General features: G+C 54.9%; 1 protein-coding gene across 2 annotated transcripts in view; it reads right to left on the reverse strand.

Annotated features, from left to right (window-relative positions):
- Positions 1 to 3361: 3361 nt before the first annotated feature.
- LOC128828749 (tyrosine-protein kinase ZAP-70) overlaps positions 3362 to 21322 on the reverse strand; it is a 46580-nt gene continuing 28619 nt past the window's right edge. For both annotated transcript variants that reach the window (XM_054013674.1, XM_054013675.1), the window contains exons 3-13: positions 17240 to 17400; positions 16537 to 16675; positions 15321 to 15402; positions 13676 to 13716; positions 12354 to 12408; positions 11511 to 11691; positions 10387 to 10593; positions 9110 to 9302; positions 6844 to 6984; positions 6184 to 6296; positions 3362 to 4590 (exon numbers count right to left, since the gene is read on the reverse strand). In XM_054013674.1, the coding sequence (XP_053869649.1) occupies positions 4458 to 4590; positions 6184 to 6296; positions 6844 to 6984; positions 9110 to 9302; positions 10387 to 10593; positions 11511 to 11691; positions 12354 to 12408; positions 13676 to 13716; positions 15321 to 15402; positions 16537 to 16675; positions 17240 to 17400 (1446 nt within the window). In that variant the 3' untranslated portion in view covers positions 3362 to 4457. The remainder of the gene's footprint in view (positions 4591 to 6183; positions 6297 to 6843; positions 6985 to 9109; positions 9303 to 10386; positions 10594 to 11510; positions 11692 to 12353; positions 12409 to 13675; positions 13717 to 15320; positions 15403 to 16536; positions 16676 to 17239; positions 17401 to 21322) is intronic.

The following is a 21322-nucleotide window of genomic DNA, read 5'->3' on the forward strand; positions in this document are numbered from 1 at the left end:
CGGCGTGACTCCAGCCAGAGCGGGTGGAGGTGACAAATGACAAACCATCCTGGAGACTGCCTCATTCCTAACTCACAAGGGAGGCCCCATGACATCATCCCCCCAGTGTCGAGTTTCCCCCTTCCCCCATAGCGACTGCTGACGTTTCTGTGAAGCCCTCGGCCGATTTTTCAGAAGGGCCCTGCCTTCTGTCACCTTGGCCATGCCCTTTGCTTGGGGTTCCCGGGGAACCCCACCTGGACCTGCACCTGGATCCCCACCCCACTGAGCCCCACTCCCCCAGCATCTAGACCCCCCCACTGATCCCCCCACACCCAGACACCCCACCGCTGAGCCCCAACCACCTTCACCTGGACCCCTGCAGAGTCCTATTACCATTGCACCCAGAAACCCCCAACAAGCCCCTGTGCATCCAGATCCCCCCACACCTGGATCCCCCACTGAGCCACCCGCACCCAGATTGCCCCACACAGAACCCTCTCAACCCACACCTGGACCCCTCCACACTTGGATCCTGCCTTGCTGAGCCTGCCTGCCCACACCTGGTGCACCTGGCACGGAGGAGCAGGGCCCTGGGGTGTTTCTGGGGCAGGCCCAGTTCTTGAGCTGTGTCTGGGTTGGGTGCAGCCTCACCGCTGAGCCCATATCCCAGAGGGGGAGCTGCACAGTGATCTCCCACCTCTGTGCAGCCAATGGCCTGTGCTCCCCACTGCCATGCTGGGGCCTCCACATTTATTTGACAAATAAAATTTGCAGCATTTTAAAATATTGTGCGCAGAATTTTTAAGTTTTTGGCGCAGAATGCCCTCAGGCCTAGCTCATTCCTGCACTCGGAGGCAGAAGGAGCTAAGCTGCCTACGCACCTGGCGTCACTCCAGCCCCCGTAAATTTCCTGAGGCTGCTTCTGAGTCAGGCGAGCGGGCCGCTCATTACACGTTCAGTTCAATCCACTGACCCCTGCCCAGGTAACCATATGGGGCATGCTGGGCGGGAGAGCCAGAGCTATGGCTGGCTCCGTTCCAGGGGTTGTGTGGCCTTCCCGTCAGACCCCAGCCTACCCAGACAACAGCTCTGCCCTGCCCTGGGCTCTAGCTGTCGCTTTCACCTCTTGGACAGAGCACCCTGGCTGGGCTACGGCTGGGCCGGGCCAGGAGATGGTGAGAGATAAGCTTCCCATCTCCCTGCCTGGTACAGCTCTGAGCTTCTGTTTCCTCTGCTCCCCACGCCCACCCTGCGCACACCGCAGTCTCTTGGCTGTCTCTTGACAAGGAAGGACAAGGCTGTGGACCCTGCTGCAAGACTGGGGACACACACACACCAGTGGCATCCCTGACTGCACGGGTCTCATGTGGGCAGGCCTGGGAGTAGATTGTTCTCTGCAGAGTCCATGAGAAACCGAGGCAGTGATAATTCAGTCATAAATACTTGGCCCTTAACACTCCCCCACACACCTGAAGATCTCAAAGCGCCTGGTGCATGTCACAAAATACACATACGTGCTCCACTGGTGAGGCGATATCACTGCCTGCATTTGACAGATGGGGAAACTGAGGCCCAGACCGGTCAAGTGACTCCCTGAGTCAGGGACAGAACTGGGGAGAGGCTCCAGGTCCCTACCGCCTTAGGTCTGTGCTCTAACCACCCTTTCCCTCTCGTGTCTCCTGTCTGCCTGCCTTCCCCAGCATTGCGTTCTCTCCTCCCCCGCAGGGGAAGCGGCCACGGTACCTGTGAGGTTACTGACAGAGTTTCAGCCATTTCCTGTCCTGTCCTGGAGAGGGGTTGGTGGGATGCTTGTGGTTAGTGCAGCATTTCTCACGTAGACTGGCCTCTCCAGCTGGGAGACTTTAACTGCGTCTGCTGCCTGGGGGCGGCTCAGACAGATGCTGGGGGAGGCAAGGCCATTTATTTTTTCCTGTTTCATTGTTTTCATGTCAGACTCAAAGGCTTAACTGCTCCTGACGGCGGGCCCCACCAATGCTGGCCTTCCGCCTCCATACGTCCCAAAGCGGCGAGTGATTTGGGGCAGCCAAGCTGAGACGCGAATGTTGCCTGATTTTTCACAAGGTGCTGACTGAATGGCCACCCTCTGGCACCCCAAACCACTACCCCTTTCTGGAAACGCAGGCCTTTGGGCCCGGTGCTCCATCAGGCCCTGCGGAGCCGCCCTGCCCGTCTCTGACACCGCAGCCTGTGCTGCCACCCGCGAGGGAGATTCAGCGCCTTGATTTAACCCAGCCCCAGGGCAGGCTGGGCTGCTGCCAAGGAGTAGCAGGGAGAGTGTGCGGGGAGGCGACGGGGGAAGCCTGCCTTAGCGTAGGGCGGTTTTTTCGATTTTTTAAAAAACAATTGTTTCAAGCGAGCTCTTTCTCCAGCTCCATTTCCAACGCTCCCCGCCCCCGGCCCTGCACGGGATTGCGCCTGAAAGTTCCTTCTTGCGCCACTGAACAGCTGACCCTCCTCCGAGTCCCCTGTCTCCCTCACGGCTGGCCCTCTGCCCAATGGCGCCACGCACAGGGGCGGCTCTAGCTTTTTTGCCACCCCAAGCACGGCAGGCAGGCTGCCTTCGGCGGCATGTCTGCGGGAGGTCCGCCGGTCCCGCGGCTTCGGCGTACCCGCCGCCGAATTGCTGCTGAATCCGTGGGACCAGCAGACCTCCCGCAGGCGCGCCGCCGAAGGCTGCCTGACTGCCGCCCTCGCAGGGACCGGCAGGCTGCCCCCCACGGCTTGCCGCCCCAGGCACGCACTTGGAGCGCTGGTGCCTGGAGCCGCCGCTGGCCACGCAACTCCGCTATGGCTGGTGGATGGTACAAAAGCACTGGGCAGCTCCCCCAGCCGAAACTGCTGGCTCTGATGTGGTGCCCTTGATGGGTGTGATTAGAGCCAGAGGCTAGCTAGCTCCAGAACCGGAGCACTGAAGTCATGGCAGGTGGGGTGACCAGATGTCCTGATTTTATAGGGCCAGTCCCAGTATTCGGGTCTTTGTCTTATACAGGCTCCTGTTACACCACCACCTCCCGTCCCGATTTTTCACACTCTCTGGTCACCCTAATGGCTGCAGATGCTTCAGTACAGGCTATCCTGGGACCCTGGGGGTTAGCTCGCGCTGAAGTGCACCCTGCTGCAGTTGCAGGACCTGAGCTCGCTACATGACAGCAAGCTCAGGGGATGTCTACTCAAACGACAATCTCACCCTGTGATTCCAGTACAGACATACCCACAGTAACCCTAACACTAAATAATCAGTCGGCCTTTGATGGTGAGGGATTGTCAAAGGAGGTGCGAAGACATGGGGCTGAAATGACACAGAGGAAACCAGCCACCCCGCTAGAAGCCCATTTTATTATGACGAGCAGACTAGCGCTCCCTGAACTTTAAACTTCGCCAGGCCTCCTTGAGGTCTGAATGAGTCAGCAAGGCTCTAGAGCTCTGTGATGCTACCGGCTGAATGGGGGCTGGCCGGACGCCTCGCGCCTGACAGGCTGCTGGAAGGATCCGAAGGCAAGGCCAGTAGCAAGGTGAGAACAGCTGCCAAGGTTTGCAGGAGTTGAATAGTCTGAGATGGGTCCCAGAGTAAAAACGAGCCTAGTTTATTTATAGGGTCAGCGGATCTCCAAGCTGAGAAAGAGCAACGCTGGTCATGGTGGGGAGCGTCCAGGGCAGGGGCCGGAGGTGAGCACGGGGAGCTAAGGGTTTAGCTGGTGGGAAAAGGTTTCCCAGGCCTGGCCGCAGATGCTCTGGCCAGCCCTGGTGGAGGTGCTCGCCCTGCAGAGGCGGTGGCAGGCACGGGGGAGTGGGCTCCCGGACAGTTCCCGCCCCTCCCACTGAAAGGGAACATTTCCCCGGCGCCCAACTCCCAGTGCTGCTAGCAGGTGTGGAAGGAGCAGGTGTGAAAGTGGCCAGCAGCTCATCCCCCACCCTGCCCAGCCAGGCTCCTTTGGGGCAGACAGCAGCTCATTCGGTGCTCTAGGAGTGCAATATGCTAGCTGCCTCCTGCCCAGCTGTGGTTCCCTGTCCTCTGCCCCCCACCCCTTCACTGGAACGGCCATAATCAGCCCACTGGCAAATCGGGGGAGTTAGGGGACATGCCGTGTGCTGCTGGAGGCGGGAGCCAAGGTGGGGAACCCCGGCATGAGTGCCGAGAGTCGGGGACGGTGCTTTGGAGGTGTGCAGGAGGGGGCTGCCGTACTGTTCTGCCCAGTCCCCCAGGCGGGACAAGCAAAGACTGCAAATCACGGCCGAGAGATTGAACTATGGCTGAGTTCCCTTGGGAGCCTCCCCTGCCGCGCCAGTCCCGCCAACGCCGTTCTTTCCAAAGGGCTCAGTTCTGTGACTCCCCAAGAAGCACCAGCAGGAGAAACCAAACCCAAACTAGCCGGGGCATCTCCAGCACCCTTCCCGAAAGACCAAGACTAGAGCGCGCCCGGGCCGAGGACTCCTCTGGGCCCAGAGAGGAAGACTCAGGGGCAAGCTGCTTTCGCATTGTCCTCCTCCTCCGGCTCCTCTGGCCCCTTTTCTGTCTTGGCGGCGATACTGTAGTAATAGGAACGGATGATGGTTTCCACCGCTGCAAACCCTGGGCGATCTTCCCACCTGGAAGAGAAGGGAGGCACTGAAGAAGGATCAGCAAGAAGGACCAGAACGGGTTGACCAAAGCAAACGGGCTAGGATGGGGGGACAGCCCGGGCGCGCCCCGAGGATCCACAGTGTCGGTGTCAGGAGTAAGACCCTCAGCTGCACCTGCTCAGGACGCCTGACGCCCTAACCAGCCAGCCAGGCTGCCTCACGGCCTGCCCTGCCTGATTGGCTGGGGAAGCCAGCAGGCCGGTTCTTAAACCTAGCAGCAGCTCGCTGGCTGCTCAACGCCCACGGACTCTGCCTCCCTGTGCTCGTCGCTGCAAGCCCTGCTCCTGCTCTGCTCCTCCACAGCTCCAGCCCAGACCCTGTCCTGCACCCTGCCTTGTTCCCGTCCTGTTCCAGCCTCGCTCCTGCCTCAGAACCAGCCCTGCTCCTAAGTTCCCTGACGCTGGTAATCCAGCTCCGACCCTCGGTTCTGTGTCAACCCTTGGTGCTGGCATTCGGCTCTGACTGTCTCACCCCTGGGCTCTGGCATTCAGACTCCGACCACTAGGCCTGACTGCCTACGAGTCTGACCCAGTCCGCTGACAGTGGGGCAGAGGGAGCGGGGGATGTGGGAAGATTTCCTGGCACCATGTTTGCACCGGGGCTTGAGAGGAGAGTTCGGCCACCGTGGTCTATTCATCGTTGGCCTCTCTCCTGAGTCTGCAGGTAAGGAAACCAGTTGTGCTAACGGGTCTGGGATGTGGACCCTGCACTGAGCAGGCAGATGCCTGTCACTTCTGACCTGGGCTGGACTCAGCTCAGCGACAGGCTCTGTGTCCCGTGCCAGGAGCCATCCAGCAGCACCCCAAGAAGAACCTAGGAATGGGCCCAAGCTGCAGAAGTTGGCTGAGTGGGAAAGACACTGCTGGACTGTGGGAAGGCACTGACCGCTTTGGCTGTGAGCATTGATTCTGCAACGTTGCCAGGCTACTGGGAAAGGGACCCTCAGGGGTAGGGGTGCCCGCCCTGGGAGTTACCACCCCTGCTGCTTAGCACCCCTGTAAGAAAGACCAACAAGGCCAGTAACTGAACAGCCCAGGCAGAGCTGAGCGAAGGGACCCTCCTTCACATGTCAGTGGCAAAGGGAGGAGCCCTTCCAATTGCTCGGAAACCCCAGGGGGAGCAGAGAGGTGAGTCACCCAGAGGGGCTCGCCCTGAGGAGCTGCTATGTTAAATCTAGAGTCGCCCAAGCCTGTTTTGCTTTGCGTTGTGGTACCTAATGACTGATCACCTAAATCCCTGTCACAACCCTCCGGCTCTTGTCAGTTTCATTTAGGGTCATCCCCATGCACCTGCTGACCACAGATGCTGCAGCCTGGCAGGGTGGCCTCCTTGGAGAGGCTGAGACACTTTCCAAGACAGAGGGGCTCTGACCTCCTCCAGGGGAACTGCAGGCCAGGGGAGGGGAAGGAAGAAAAAGAAATAAGCACGTCACTCATCACAGACCCTGCAGCCTAAGCCAGAGGGAGACACCCCCCCACACACACACCCGCCACCCTCATGCCGACAATGTGCCCAGTCCCAAGGGGGCCTGCTCCAGAGATTAGCTGGGGAAAGCCTTACTTGTAGGTCCAACACTGCAGCATCAGCTTGTACATCTCTGCCGGGCAGTCTGCTGGGCACTCCATGCGCTTCCCTTGCTCTATGAAACTGATCACCTCGGGGCCTTTCATTTTCTAGGGTGAGTAGGGAAGTGTGTTAATGACCCTGCCCTCCCCACCAAGCACGGGAGCTGATGGGACAGCTGAGAGAGGGCAGGTAAGACACGCCCCCGCCCGGGGGGCCCTTTGCACTGAGTCTGTAAGGAGCTAATGGCACTGGGCGTGGCCCACCTCCTGGGATGATGCTGTCGGTAATCACAGCACCTTGCATTAGTATCTCACACCTGCCCTGGTGCAGGTCTGACCTCGTAACCAGGCCAGCACACTGCTTTTCGGCAGTGTAGGGGGGACCCCCTCACCATGACTGGGTGATAAGTTTGGCTGGCCTCCTTCTCCCTGCCCTGGGAGGAAAGACACCCCAGAGTTCATTGCCCCGCGTACAGCTCTGTCCGCCTGCCCTCTGGGTGCTCTCTCTACTATGGGACTGCTCTCCGGCTCTTTGCGGGATGCATTGAGACAGCGGGGCTGGGATGGGAGCACAAACTCCACTGGGACGGCCGAGGAGCCGCCCTTGGTGAGTAAAGCGGACTCTGATCCGGCAGAGCGCCCTCGCGCTGCTCACCTTGTACGGTTTCTGCCCGTAGGTGAAGGCCTCCCACATGGTCACACCATAACTCCACACATCACTCTTGCTGGAGAACTTGTGGTACAGGATACACTCTGGCGCGTACCATTTCAGGGGCCACTTTCCAGCCGTCCTGGCCTGAAGCAAAGAGATGGAAAGAAGGGGGTAGCTTACCCAGCAAGAGTCTGACACACTTCCATGCCCTGAGCTGGAGCCCCTTGTCCTGGGTCTTCCTTGCCGTATCGGTCGGTCCAATGAGCTCAAGACCTCTCGAGTGAGAGTTCACTGCCAAAGGCAGATTCAAAGGGCCTAACTCCAAACCCTGGATCCAAGCAACCCCAACAGGTCAGGGAAGCAGTGGGTCACGACCGGAACCAATATCCAATTTATAGAATAGAATATCAGGGTTGGAAGGGAGCTCAAGGAGGTCATCTAATCCAATCCCCTGCACAAAGCAGGACCAACCCCAACTAAATCATCCCAGCCAGGGCTTTGTCAAGCCAGGCCTTAAAAACCTCTAAGGAAGGAGATTCCACCAACTCCCTAGGTAACGCATTCCAGTGCTTCACCACCCTCCTAGTGAAATAGTGTTTCCTAATATCCAACCTAGACCTCCCCCATGGCAACTTGAGACCATTGCTCCTTGTTCTGTCATCTGCCACCACTGAGAACAGCCGAGCTCCATCCTCTTTGGAACCCCCCTTCAGGTAGTTGAAGGCTGCTATCAATTTATGAGCTGGCCCCTATCACTATACCGGGATGAACCAAAAGCCCACGTCTGAAAACCCCTGCACTTTGAGCTGTTTGAATCCGGATCGGAGTCCAAATGGTGCACTGAGTCCATCGCTAATTCAAAGCTGAACTATCGGAGCAGGGTCCTTCGAGCAACCTCCTTTCTGGCTCTCCAGGGGGTAAGTCTGCCCCAGTGTCATATGGGGAGATGGCCCCGTTTGCCAGAATGGCTGGAGAATGAAAGTAACAGGAAGTTCTGTCCCTGTCTGAAACGGAGCCTGGGATCAGCCCATCCTCCATGTGACTAATGAGCTGTTTACAGAGCCCCGAGGTGTCCTCTGGGGCCCCTGAATGCAGAATCCAATCCAGATCTGTATTTCCCCCAGAAGGCACGCTCTGGAGGCAGTGTTCCAGCCAGGAGCTATGCCTGTTCTTGATCCATAACGCCCATCTCAGGGCGGGCGGAACAACAGCTCATTCAGAGCACAGGGTCTCCTGCGCGGCCTCTTGGACGCCCTCCAGATTCTGTGGTGTCACCTGGCAGATGCCTGTGCCACTAGGTTAAAAACACGACACAACACAGCCAGGCTGGGAAATGAAACTGGGACCTGAGCGGTGTCTGGAGCGATAACTGAGCGAATGGTGCCACCGTGTGGCAGCCACACCTGGCTACGTTGGCAATTGTTATTTACTATCTCTAGTGTGGGATCACCTGGGGGCCCCCCTTGGGGAATGGGGCTCCTTGTGCTGGGCACTACAGAGACACCGAACAGAAAGTTGGTCCCTGCCCTGACGAGCTTCCATCTACTCAGCATCGCTCCTTCTTCCGCTCGCTCTCTGGCTTCTCTGCTTTGCTCCTCCCTTCTCCAGCAGCTCCACATGGCTGCAGTGAAAATAACCTTCTCCCACAACTCCACCCCATCTCCCACCATCCCTGCCCCCCCTTCGGTTGCCTCCTCCCTTTGTCCATGAGTATTTCGAGCCTCTTGTCACCCTCAAGGCTCAGCAGAGCTCCCGGCTGCCAGCATCTCCGCTCTTGTTTCTTACTTCACCCTCCCCCAGCCTCTCCTCTACATACCTAGCACCCCCCCACACACCTCTTTCAGATCCCTTCACAGACCTCTCCTCTGCTGTGTGTCTTTCCTCTCCAGCATTATGCATCTTCATTCTTACCCCTGATCCTTAGCCTTCCATTGTACCCGTCTGTGTCGAATTGTACGTTCCTTGGGGCAGAGACCGGCTTACTGAATGTTTGCAAAGCCCCTTGTACAGCTATGGCATTATATAAACAGTAGGCATGATAAGAACTTGGGGTGATCACAAGGCAGAGTTCCTGGGAATGACTCTAGGTCTCAGCAGCAAGCCAGAAAGGTTCAGGTCACAGGGTGTTCTGGGTGAGCGTCCCAATGGCACGCATGTGAGATGCGTGCCTGGCTTCCGTTAACAGGTGGAGCGAAGGGCACGGACTCCATCGGGGCTGACTCTGTAGATATGCCCTGGCCCGTGATTCCTCTGCTGTGCTTCCACTCACCTTGTAATAGCTGTCATCAGCTGCAAGAGCCTTGGAGAGTCCAAAGTCACTGATCTTAGCATAATGCTGGTTGACTAGCAGGACATTTCTGGCAGCCAGGTCTCTGTGGACGAAGTTTTTCTCCTCCAAGTACTTCATCCCGATAGCCACCTGGTGCATCAGCTCTACAACATTGCTCACTGGAATCTCCTCTCTGGGGCAAAGGAAAGAGAGGACAATACAGCAAGAAATCCCTGGACAAGTAGGAAACTGTCATTACCGTGGCCCTCGGAGCTTCACAGCCACAGTGAGCAGCGAATTCGGACTCTCCTACTCCGGAAGCATCAGCCCTTACTAACCAAAGTAAAAGAAAATCTCCCTTAGCTATTAGCAGTACAGGGCCTGTGACACACAGCTGCATAGTTCTGGTTACACACAATAGAAGACCACGATATGCACACACTAGCAAGTACAATACTTTATTGGGCAGTTCCACTAGCCAGCCAATACATCCTCTACCACCAGCTTGCTGACATAAATAATAATATATAATTAATGGAGATATCCCATCTCCTAGAACTGGAAGGGACCTTGAAAGGTCATTGAGTTCAGCCCCCTGCCTTCACTAGCAGGACCAAGTATTGATTTTGCACCAGATCCCCAAGTGGCCCCCTCAAGGATTGGGCTCACAACCCTGGGTTTAGCAGGTCAATGTTCAAACCACTGAGCTATCCCTCCCCGCCCAAGCAACATATTGTTGCTAGAACTTGATGGCACTCCCAGCCTCTTGTGAAACAAGGCCATATCACCAAGTAGTGCTATCACCGTGCTGGGAAACCGAGAAAGCTGGTTGGCTGGACAGGATGTTAGCTGTTGATTGAAAGGCCCAACAGAACATTTTAAGCATTTTCATTCTTCCTTATTATTTGCATTGTGATAGATTAGATCAGGGGAGATGGCAGGCAGGCAGATGATACCTCTGCGTGTGATATAAAGGTCTCAGGAGTCTGAGATGTCGGCTCATCACTTGAGAGGCAAAGGCTTGAGCGAATTCTGTGGGTCACCCCAAATGTGTGCCAAGAACTCATTTATCTCCCCACACCTGTCCTACAAGTGCCACAGCCAGACTATTCTAGGAATGTTTCAGAGAGCTCCCTAGTGTTTTATTCGGACTATTTTCCATATCCCTCCATCTTCAAAGCAAGTCGTCCGCCGTTACTGTGAGTCTGACGGGACAGTGCCCAGAAGCGGAGAGGAATCAGCCAGCCATGGCTATTCAGTACCCCAAAGAAACTCACCTCTTGGAAGCCAAGAACTTATTGAGCGGCCCGCCCGAGGCCATCTCCATGACCAGCATCAGAGACTCTGCCTCGCAAACCCCGATCATGCGGACGATGTAGGGGTTGTCCAACTGGTGCATGATCTGTGCCTCCTTCATCATTTCATCCTTCACGGCCTTCTCGTTGTTGCTCTTCAGCACCTTGATGGCCACATCGATCTGCTTCCTAGCCGGGGGCGAGAGGAGAACCGCACAGGGGGTGGGTTAAGCTGCAGATGATGGAGTGTATCGCAGCCAGTAACGCGAACCAGCGATCAGTGGTACTGTTTAAAGCTGGTGGCTCCCTAGGCTGTATCTACAATGCCTGGAGTAATCAGGATATTATTAGGGCATCTCGTTCCCAGTTATGGTCATGGGCTCCAGGTCTGTGAAGCCAGGCTATCGCAGATTAACTCTGGGTGAGGTGCCCCTGCAGCAGAGCCCCTGGGGAACCCTCTTCGAGTACGCAAGGACAGGAAACGATAGCTAAAGAAATAATGACAGCAACTGAGAGAAAAATTCTGTCTCATACTGTGCAATCGGGGGCAGTTAGTCTCTTCCCGCCCCCTTTCTAAAGGCACCTTACAAAGTAAGATTAGTATTATTGCTGCCATTTCACAGGTGGGGAAACTGAGGCACAGAGAGGGGTGGGACCGTTTCCAGGGTCACATGGGGAGTCAGTAGCAGAGCCAGGAATAGAGCCCGTCTCCTCCTTCTCAATCCCATACCCCATCTAGTGGATCAAGGCGCCTTCCTTAAAACCATGAGCTCCCCCTCTGAATGCACATCTGGCCAGCAGACACCTCCGGTACTGGCTGTCAATGTGCAAGTTCCCATCGCTGGCCACTCCAATGCGCCCCACATTCCCCAGTGCACATGAAATCGCTGTGGCACCTTTCACCTGTAGCTTTCCCATGCACGCCCCCCCATCCATCAGCACAGACACTCCTGTCTCCACCCTTGTTACAGAGTCTACTCTAGCGATGGGTCTGAACCAAAGCCCTGGACCCAAACTCCCCTGACCTGGGATGGGTTTGACCCATCTCTATCCTAGGCTCAGTCTGAACCATGCTCCCCCCTTCATCCCTTTTGGACAGCGCTTACTTCCGCATCTTGTAGACACCTTTCCTGACGCAGCCGAAGTTCCCTGACCCCAGTTCCACCTCGTCAATCATCAGGTGGTCCCTTTTCAGGAAGAGCTTCTTGTCCTTCAGCTCCTCCGGGTCACTGTAGGGGCTCTCGTAGACGCTGGTGTCCATGGGCAGGAGGCGCGATTTCCCTGGGCCTTCCACAGGAGAACAAGGCCAGGGATCTGTCACACGCCCCCTGCCAGAACCCAGAGCCTCCCCATTCCCTCTGGCCACTGTCCTCCCTGCGCTGACCTTCCAGCCTCCCTCTCGGTCACCTCCCTTGGCTTTCCAGCCTGTGCTGGCCCCTCCCACCCCTACTACGGGGTGGAGTTGGAGCTGTCAGTGCTCCCACTACCCCGAGACCTGGTGAGCCCTGGTCCTAAACACGCCTACTGTGTGCACGGCTTCTCACACATGAGCAGTGCCACTGAAGCCTCATTACGCACGTGTTTCAGTGTTTGTGGCTTCGAGCCCACCGATAGTAGTGAGGCGGGGGAAGGGGGGACAGGACTGAGCTGGGCTTGGTTTATTCCTGGGAGCGACCGTTTTATAGCATTCATGCAAGTGGTTTGGGGCACTGGAAAACAAATGGGACCTTTGGATTGTCCTCGGGTGCCCTAGTGCGATGAAAGCCTTGTAGCACCTCTCTTAGCCAGAAGGTGGTGCTCATGTGCCAGGCATTGCGAAAAAGCTCGGTTGCATTGTAGCTGTAGGTACATGCGGCACCATTAGCTCGCGTCCCACAGCTTGGCTGGCCTAGGGTGCCCTCTCCCGGATCTGTATTGACAGGAAGGGAGGCCTCTGCAGCGATACTCACCTATGGGCTCCGGGGTGTAGCCGTCTGCGTTAAGAGCCCCCAGGTGTCTCTGGGCCTGGGAGAGAAACAGTGATAAAGTAAATGATGCATTTAATATAAGATGAAGGAAACCATAGGCATCGACTCTGTGGGTGCTCCAGGTCTGGAGCACCCCTGGAAAAAAATACCGGCCACAGCTGTTTGGTGGCACCCCTGATTAGCTGATAAAGGTGCCGCCAAACAGCTGATTGGTAGCTGGGGGAGGGGCTTGGCGGGGCAGAAAGCAGCGAGCGAGTGGGGGCCTTGGGGAGGGCTGCAGTGGGAGTTGGGGCCCTGGGGCAAAGCAGGAGTGGCGCACCCCCGGGGAAAAGAAAAACTCAGTGCCTATGGGGGAAACAATTGGGGTGGGGGACTGGGACCCTCCAGAACCAGTGCCTTCCCATAATCCCTATGGCTCTATGAGATCACTGCCTTTGTGTGCCCACTCTCTGGCTAGCAACATCTACTGGGGCAGCACATGCACCCTGCCTATGCCCCAAGGAAACAGAGAGAGGGCAGCTCCATCCACCACGCTGTCCCTTCCACCCCACACACAATCTGTAGAAGGAAGGGGGTGGGGAGGAGGGATCCAGGCCACCATCTCAACACTGGTAAGGAGCTTCTCTTTCTTCTGCAGCCATGGCTTGAGTGCACCCCCAGGGCAGATGGGCTGGAGCCAGTCTGGGATCTGTCTGCTGTGAGATACTCTGCTGCCAATCTGGAGTCCAGCTCTGCCCCAATAACTCTATAGATCCCGCTCCTAGTGCTGGGGGAAGTGGATATTCCTAGGTGGATTCTTAGGCACAAAAACTGGAAGAAGGGGCAGGCTGTCTGGAGAGTCGAGTGCACCCTTCTGTGATGCATTGTCCTTTATTAGCCAGGCACCGAGACTCATGTACACGAATGCCCAATAGAGCTGGGAGTCCCTCAGCCCCCCTTTGTGTGTCTACCTCCCCAGAGTCCTGCGGTGCCTGCAGCACTTTGCACTCAGAAAGGCAGAGAAGCAGGGGCACGAAGATCGGGCTAAAAGCCAGTGGTTAGGCAGGTCTGCCTGAGTGTTCCCAGTCTCTGCCAGGCAGGTCGGCCTGGGGCTAAGCTGGACTCCCCAAATTACAGGCCCACATGTTGCATGGCAGAAGCTTGCTTCCATCTCCAGCTGTAATGGCCACAGGGTTAAGCTACCCGTGTTACATTCCAGTCAAGTCTCTGCCTTTCAGAGAAAGGCAGGATTTTCTCCCCAGGTAAAAGGCAAGGACGTGAGAAGCTCTGGAGGGACGGAGAGAAGATACCGCCCCAAAACTTACGCTTCCGGAGGGGTGGGCCGGCGGGAGGGGTGCCACGGTTGCTGAAAATCAGGAAAGAGACGTTAGCTCGCTGCCCTGCCCAAAGGGGGTTCAATGAGGAGGAGGACCCCAGAGTCTGGTGTGGGTAGGAGGTGACGGGTGCAGGGAACCCCGTGGCTAGCAGCAGGGGCTGCAGTTCTGCCCCTGCCCCAGGAGAAATACTGCAGTCCAGAGAACAGGGCACTGATCTGAGATTGACTAGACATGGTCCTGATTTGGGGGGTCCAGCTTAAGACACCTTAAAGGGGGCCTGATTTCCAGGGAAAATCAGGCCCCTTCAAGGTGTCTCAAGTGGGGCACCCAAAATCATGAGTCATTTTGGAAAACCTGGGCTTTCTTCTCAGCTCTGCCACTGTCTCGCAGTGACCTTAGGCAAGCTCCGGAGGCTAACGTTGGCCTAAGTGGCCACTAATTCTTGCCCCACTTGGAACATTGTGGCCCTGCTTGTCCGAGGTGCTGAGCGCCCACATTGTGTGTCCCTCCCGACCAGAATGGAGACATATTGGTTGGGTCTGGTGCGGGGGAGCTTGTCCTGTTGCTGCTCAGACTGACCCTGCTGGGGGGATAAAAGGCCTTAAGACTCCAGGGCTGTCAGTCTGGCACCGCTCCCCAGCAGGAGATACACTCTGCCTCAACAAAAACGGGACTAAGACAGCCAGGGAGCGACAGAAACGAACAAATACAGAATAAACCCCTTCCCTTCCCCTGGACACACAGCCAGAACCATTCCACACACTTGGCGGTGGATCAGCAGGCATGGGGCAAACAGAGCCCCTTGGCCTTCCTGCTTGAACGAGGGCACCGGGTGACTGATACCTCAGTGTGGAAATGAAAACCAGTGGCTGGGTTCAATGGTGCTAAACCAATATAGGCCAGCTGAGGTTTTGACCCCCTCTGTCTTATCTCTGGATCTGGTTTCATCATCGCTGTCTTCCCTGTCTTTGTTTATTTCCACCATGCACAGCTTTGCGCAATGGGCTCCCATAGGGAGGGGCCTGTTTTGCCTTCATCTGAAATATCACCCCCCTTTCAGCAGCAGGCCAGACACCGCCCTAGAATGATGCGGGGGCTGGTTTGCTAAGGCAGGAGTTGGATAGCAGAGGAGAGCAGTGCTTAATGTGGAGTGAAACCGTCGGGGGAGCTCTCCCCCCAGCCACGGGAGAGGAGGGGAGGTGTGAGAGCTGAGCTCCTACCCTCTGTTAGCCCTCATCGTAGCCCCTGGCCAAGACGGGGATGACGCTGCGCTGCAGTTTAGCAAGAGCCAGGATAGGCCAACGCCGGAGCCTGCTATGAAACACGCACATGTCGCAATTGCTGTCCCCGAGCAGATCCAGGGCCTTTCGCCCAGTATCCGCCGTCCAACACTGGCCATCGCCTGATTCTTCAGAGAGAGATGTGCAAAAATCCCAGATAGAGACCGTTCGGGCAGGGGGGCGGGATGCTAACTGTGCTGGTCCCAGTGATCTGATCTAATATGGCAGGAAGCAAGAGAACAGTGGGGCAGATCCACCAGAAAACCGAACGAACCCTGGGGCTACAGTAGATCCCCAGGATGAAGACGGGGTTTGATGTTCGCAGCTGGTCCTGCCCTTAAAATTTAACTCACCTGCCGGCATATTGGGATTATGGCAGCTTTCCTTCAGGAAATATATCAGTCCGTCTGGCTTGAGTTTCAAGTACTCCACCAGCTGGGGGAGGAATCGGGAAAAGGAGAGGGAGGAAAATCACCGCTTTGTTTTACAGGCAACGTTTGTGGTTTATGGGAACTATTTCTCTTAGGTCTGTGGCGGACAGGCCCCCATTAGCCCATTAGTTCCTCTCATCTGTCTATGTACTCGGGACCCTCTTTGCTCTGTATTTACAAACCCTGCTGGCTGGGGAGAGGGATTTGGGTTGTTACTACACAAAGGGAAAGCAAACAAGGACAAAAGAAGGGATAGCTTGAGCATTGGTCTGCTAAACGCAGGGTTGTGAGTTCAATCCTTGAGGGGGCCATTTAGGGAAGTGGGGTAAAAATCTGTCTGGGGATTGGTCCTGCTTTGAGCAGGGGGGTTTGACGAGATGACCTTCTGAGGTCCCTTCCAGCCCTGTGATTCTGTGAAAAGGAAAGTCTGCAGGAGAGAACTCTTTGAAAAATAAAGGTGGCGTTCACAGAGGGTAAAAATCTGTCTGGGGATTGGTCCTGCTTTGAGCAGGGGGGGTTGACGAGATGACCTTCTGAGGTCCCTTCCAGCCCTGTGATTCTGTGAAAAGGAAAGTCTGCAGGAGAGAACTCTTTGAAAAATAAAGGTGGCGTTCACAGAAGACAAAAGGCATCTGAGTTTCCTGGCTACGGACACATCTCAGCAGGAGGCAGCTCACAGTAGGAGGGAAGGATAGGGGAAAGGCAGGTGAGTCAGGACTCGTTGTAGGCAGGAATCTCTAGCATTATGTGGGGTGATCCTATGGCTAGGTACGTGATGTATACCCACCGAGTACAGGCTTAGTTAACAAGGCCACCTCAAGGTTCCTGACCATGAAAGTGTAGTGGCCAGAGGGCTAGAAATAATGGGCACTCTTCCTCTCAGTTCGAGGCCATGTTCAGATCTACAGCAGAGAGTGCTAGTATTATTGCACAGAACTGACTGGGGAGTGGATACAGGAAACTGAGGTCTAAAGGGTTAACGCCGCCTCTGGAAAGAGCTCTTCTCTCCTGGTAGGGCCTCAGGAGGCTTCTGAAGCTCAGGTTAAACCTTTCTATCCCCCAAGACCGAGACAAGAGAACTCTCCTTCTCCTGACTGGGGAGAGGGGGGCCTGGGGAGAGCGTCCCGCCGCATCATACCTGCCACAGCGTGTCGAACTTGGTTCCCTCGGGGATGGAGTACTTGCCGGACTTGTCCTGGTCGATGCGGTAGTGATACACTGTTTTCCCATAGACGAGGGACAGCGCATAGGTGCCATTTTCCTTCCTTTCTCGCAGTCTGGGTGGGAAGGAGGAGGGGGTCAGAGTGGCTGGCTTTGGGGCTCGCCCAGTGAAATCACCGGGCGCCCTCACTAGGCGCCTGTACCAGAGCTCCGGGAAAGGTCACCCCCTCCCACGCGGGTCACATCCTTCCATGGGGGGATGGGATTTGCTCCCCATGGAACAGGCCAGAAGCCTGGTTTCCAAATCCTGGGGCGCTCACATCTCCTGGACGGGTACTAATCTCACGGCAGAGACCCGGCGCGCCACACTGGTCCCGTCCTCGCCGATCTCCCAGCATGCACTTCACAGCAGCATGGTTCTGGTCCTTTCCAAGCCCGCGCCCGAGTGGCAATTGGAGCTGCTCCTGGGCCTCCAGAACTCCCCTGTGGAGCTCCATGGGGCTCATTCCTCCGCCCCCCACGTGGGGAAACGTGGGGAACTGTGACATGGGCTCAGCTGCTGGCCCAGCCCTGACGACACCCGGCTCTGCATCGCCTCGGAAACAAGCAGACGGGGCATAATGGGGTGGGGGGGGTCACGGTAACAGGAGCAGGTATCTCCCAGTGCTTTGGATACTCACAGAAATTTCCCATCAGGCTGTGCTCCGGAATAGAGCCTGCGTTCAGCCTCCTCCCGGGAGATGTTGCCGTGGTACCAGGGCATCTTCTCGTGGGCAGTGGTGGCAATGAGTTTCTCGACCTGAGGGGCCTGGCTTATGATGGCCTGTTCGAGGGCATCACCCTGCAAGGAAGTGAGAAGGGAGATCATTCTATCCAGCTACTGCTAGGCACCGGGCCAGCTGCTGCAGGGCAGCACTGGTTTTTATTGCATCCTCTTGGGCAGGTGATAGTGACCTCTCAGGAGACCTCAGAATCCCTCTCTTGGTCGCCGATAAAGCTCTGGCTGTCGGCAGCACTGGAGCGATACTGGGCTGAATTCTGCTCCCGTCTAAATCCAGAGTGACTCCATCGTCCAAAGGCGTCACTGTCCCTCCTCCCCCTCACCACCCATTGTGGGGAAGGGAAGAGAGCTCACCGACTTGCAGGTGAGAGAAGTGGAAGGTCATGGTGGCCTTTAGAAGAGGACTATTGTTAGAGCTGGTCACAAGCCTTGGGGTCTGTCTTCCACTGTCAATCCAGAGCCCTTTTAAACTCTCTCCTGGCTGCTCTGTCTCCCTTTACTTTGCTCCCTAGTCCCTGTTAAGAGCAATGTAATCTTGAAGCCATTCAAGTGCATGGCAAGTTTATGGCTCCCACAAATGTATGGACAATTACATTGTCTTATTCGCCTGTAGATGGCACACTTTATATTAACGACCTGTACTCGCATGGCAGCACCTATATCTCCTGTGTCTGAGGATTTGTCTACACCACTGGCCGGATCGATGGTAGCGATCGATCCAGCAGGGGTTGATTTATTGTGTCTAGAATAGACACGACAAATCGACCACCGATCGCTCTAGCGTCGACTCCGGTACTCCACCACAATGAAAAGAGCGTCTCCCGTCGACACACTGCAGTGAAGACACCGCGGTGAGTAGATCTAAGTATGTCAACTTCTTGACATACTTAGTTGTGTAACTTAGATCGATCCCACCCGTAGTGTAGGCCAACCCAAACAGGCCCCAGCATATGCATAATGCCCATCCTGCCAAACCCCTCTATGACCCCTCGTGGATTGCACCTGGTGGCTACCAGAGCACGAGGTAAGAACCTGGGGAGCACTGCAGCTGTAAAGCTGGGAATCTTTCCCAGCCACCTTCGGGATTTATTGATTTCTGATGGGCAAGGGGTACCCAAATCTCCTAGGCGATTTTGCCACCCCACCCTCAAAGACTGTCTTTTCATTCTTAGCACAACGGGGTCCTGGTCCAGGACTGGGGACCAGGCTCCTAGGTGCTATGATATTATTATTAATAATAATAACATAGACAAGCCATTGAGTTGATGATGCCTTTCTGTTGCAAGGCAGGGTTGCCAATTTTGGTTGGACGTATTGCTGGAGGTTTCATCACATGACATAATCTTTAATTAAAGGTTAATCTTTAATTCCTGGAGACTCCAGGACAATCCTAGAAGGTTGGCAACCCTATTACAAGGGCTTATTTCTGTTAGAACTGTGGGTAGGACCATATTAACCCTTTGAGGCCTTAGTTTGCTCTCACACCGCTGTCAATCATGGAATTACTGCTTTGAAGTCTATACACTTACACCAGTGGAAACTGGCAAGGAACTTCAGAGGGACCTAACCAAGCTAGGGAAATGGGAAACACAATAGCAGATGAAATTCATTGTTACAAAGGCGAGGTAATGGACACTGGAGGGAATAATATGAACTGGGTTCTAAATTGACTGTATCAGCTAAGAGAAAAGACCCCGGCATCGCTATGGACAGTTCAGTGAAGACCTTCGCTCAATGTGGACCAGAGGTTGAAAAAAGCAAAATTTGTAGGATGCAAAAAGAAGGGGACGGAGCATGACATTGAAATTACTGTAATGCTATTATACAAATCGGTGGTGCATCTGCCTCTGAACTAGTGTGTGCAGTTCTGGTCACCAGGTGACATTCTGTACCTTGTGGGAGCACCATGTAACCCCCATATTCCTCATTTATATGTGATTGTGATTTTACATATAAAGCACGCCTTGTGAGGTATCAGGAGAAAGATTATGACCTGCTGAAAGTCATTTCTCCATCCATATGTGTATATCATTAATGCATAGGAAGTTATGAGAATTGTGTTGTATGGTGGTCACGAAAACATGCTGTACGTTGGGGAATCAGCCAGACATTAGCTCCGGAGAGGCAACAGCAAGGAAAGTAACCAAGGCCCAGGTGGGGTATCTATCAACCCATCAACAACCATTGTCCAGCAAGGGAGTTACGATGCAATGATTCACCTGCATGAGGCCACAGCAGGGGAATTGCTCAGCCTTGCCTAGAGACTTAGCAAGACCCACCCAGACATGTCTGGACTTGTGTTTTCCAAGACAAGACTCCAGCACAGGAGATAGGCCCAGGTTTAAGGAACAAACCAGTATATTAAGGACTGCAATATCCAGTGGGGTGAGAAAAACTCCTTCATCTAGTTGCTGCCCGGTCTAACAGGGTTGAGAGTTTAGACTGAGTGCTTGTATTTTATTTCTTTTGGTAACTATCTCTGACTTTTTGCCTATCACTTAAAATCACTTAAAATCTACCTGTTATAGTCAATACATTTGTTTAACTTTACCAGTGAGTTTGTATGAAGTGTGGGGCAAATCTGCTCAGGTTTGACAAAGGCTAGTATATGTCCACTTTCCACTGATGAAGTAGTGAATCAATTAATAAATCTGCACTGTCCATCTGGAGCAGTGCAAGATGGTATATTCCTGAGGTGCAGTGCTGGGAGCTGGGGGATTTGGCTCTGTGCAGGGCCGCCCAGAGGGGGGGGGGGGGCAAGTGGGACAATTTCCCCAGGCCCCGGACCCCGCAGGGGCCCCCATGAGAGTTTTTGGGGGCCTCTGGAATGGGGTCCTTCACTCCGGGGGCCCCGGAAAACTCTCGTGGGGCCCGGGCCCCCGAAGCTTCTTCCGTTCTGGGTCTTCGGCGGCAGTTTGGCAGCGCGGGGTCCTTCTGCTCCGGGACCCGCCGCTGAAGTGCCCTGAAGACCCGCGGTGGGGGGTCCTTCCGCCCTGGGACCCGCCGCCGAAGTGCCAGGTCTTCGGCGGCAATTCGGAGGCGGGGACCCCCTGCCGCCGAACCCCAGGCCCCCTGAATCCTCTGGGCGGCCCTGGCTCTGTGTGATTCATGAGTGGCTCTGGGAGCATTCATGCAATCTAGCTGAGTGTTGGGGCTTCACATGTGGTTGTGCTGAGTGATGATTGCACTTGGAGGGTCACTAGCAAGGCATTGTGGGAGACAGCCCAGGCTGGAGTGAATCCAGGGGGCACAGCCGTCCCACAGTCCCAGGCCTCACCCCAGGGAACCCGTCACACACCCCATCTAAAAATAAGATATTGCTGAATTAGTGGAGGTTTGGAAATGGGCAACATGTTTAGGGGCATGAAATAGTCTAATATGAAGAGAGATTGTAAAGTCTGGGACTATTTTCCATAGAGAGGAGGTGAATAAGATGGGCCGTAATAACGTACACAAAGTATTGGTTAATAAACAGAAGGTAGAGAGGAAACTTCTAATCATCCGCTCTTGATATACAAGAACAAGGGGATGTTCAATGAAACAAAAGTGTCAAATTTAAAACGGATAAAAGGCAGGATGTCTTCACACAATTATAATTAGCCTGCGGAACCTTCTGCCACAAGATCTCACTGTGGCCCAGAGCATAGCAGATTTCAAAAAAGGATTGGAAATGTCTATGGATAACAAGTACATCCACAGTTACATTAGACAGAGGGTAAAATTCTGTAAGGGACATATGTTATAAGGCATAAGCCAGTCAGTCTGCCTGGGGGCTAGGAGAAATTTCCCATGTGAGCAGGTTATTTTATAACTATCCATTATGGAGTTTACTGCATCTGCTCTTGTGAAGGATCTGGTACCAGTCACTGTTAGAAGATGGGACACTGGAGCAGATGAGTCATACTAATAATTAATATAATACTTCTTAGCTAGCACTTTTCATCCATACAGCTCAAAGCACTTTACAAAGGAGGGCAGTAGC

This window comes from Malaclemys terrapin, chromosome 24 (genome assembly GCF_027887155.1).
Source record: "Malaclemys terrapin pileata isolate rMalTer1 chromosome 24, rMalTer1.hap1, whole genome shotgun sequence".
Classification (NCBI taxonomy): Eukaryota; Metazoa; Chordata; order Testudines; family Emydidae; genus Malaclemys; species Malaclemys terrapin.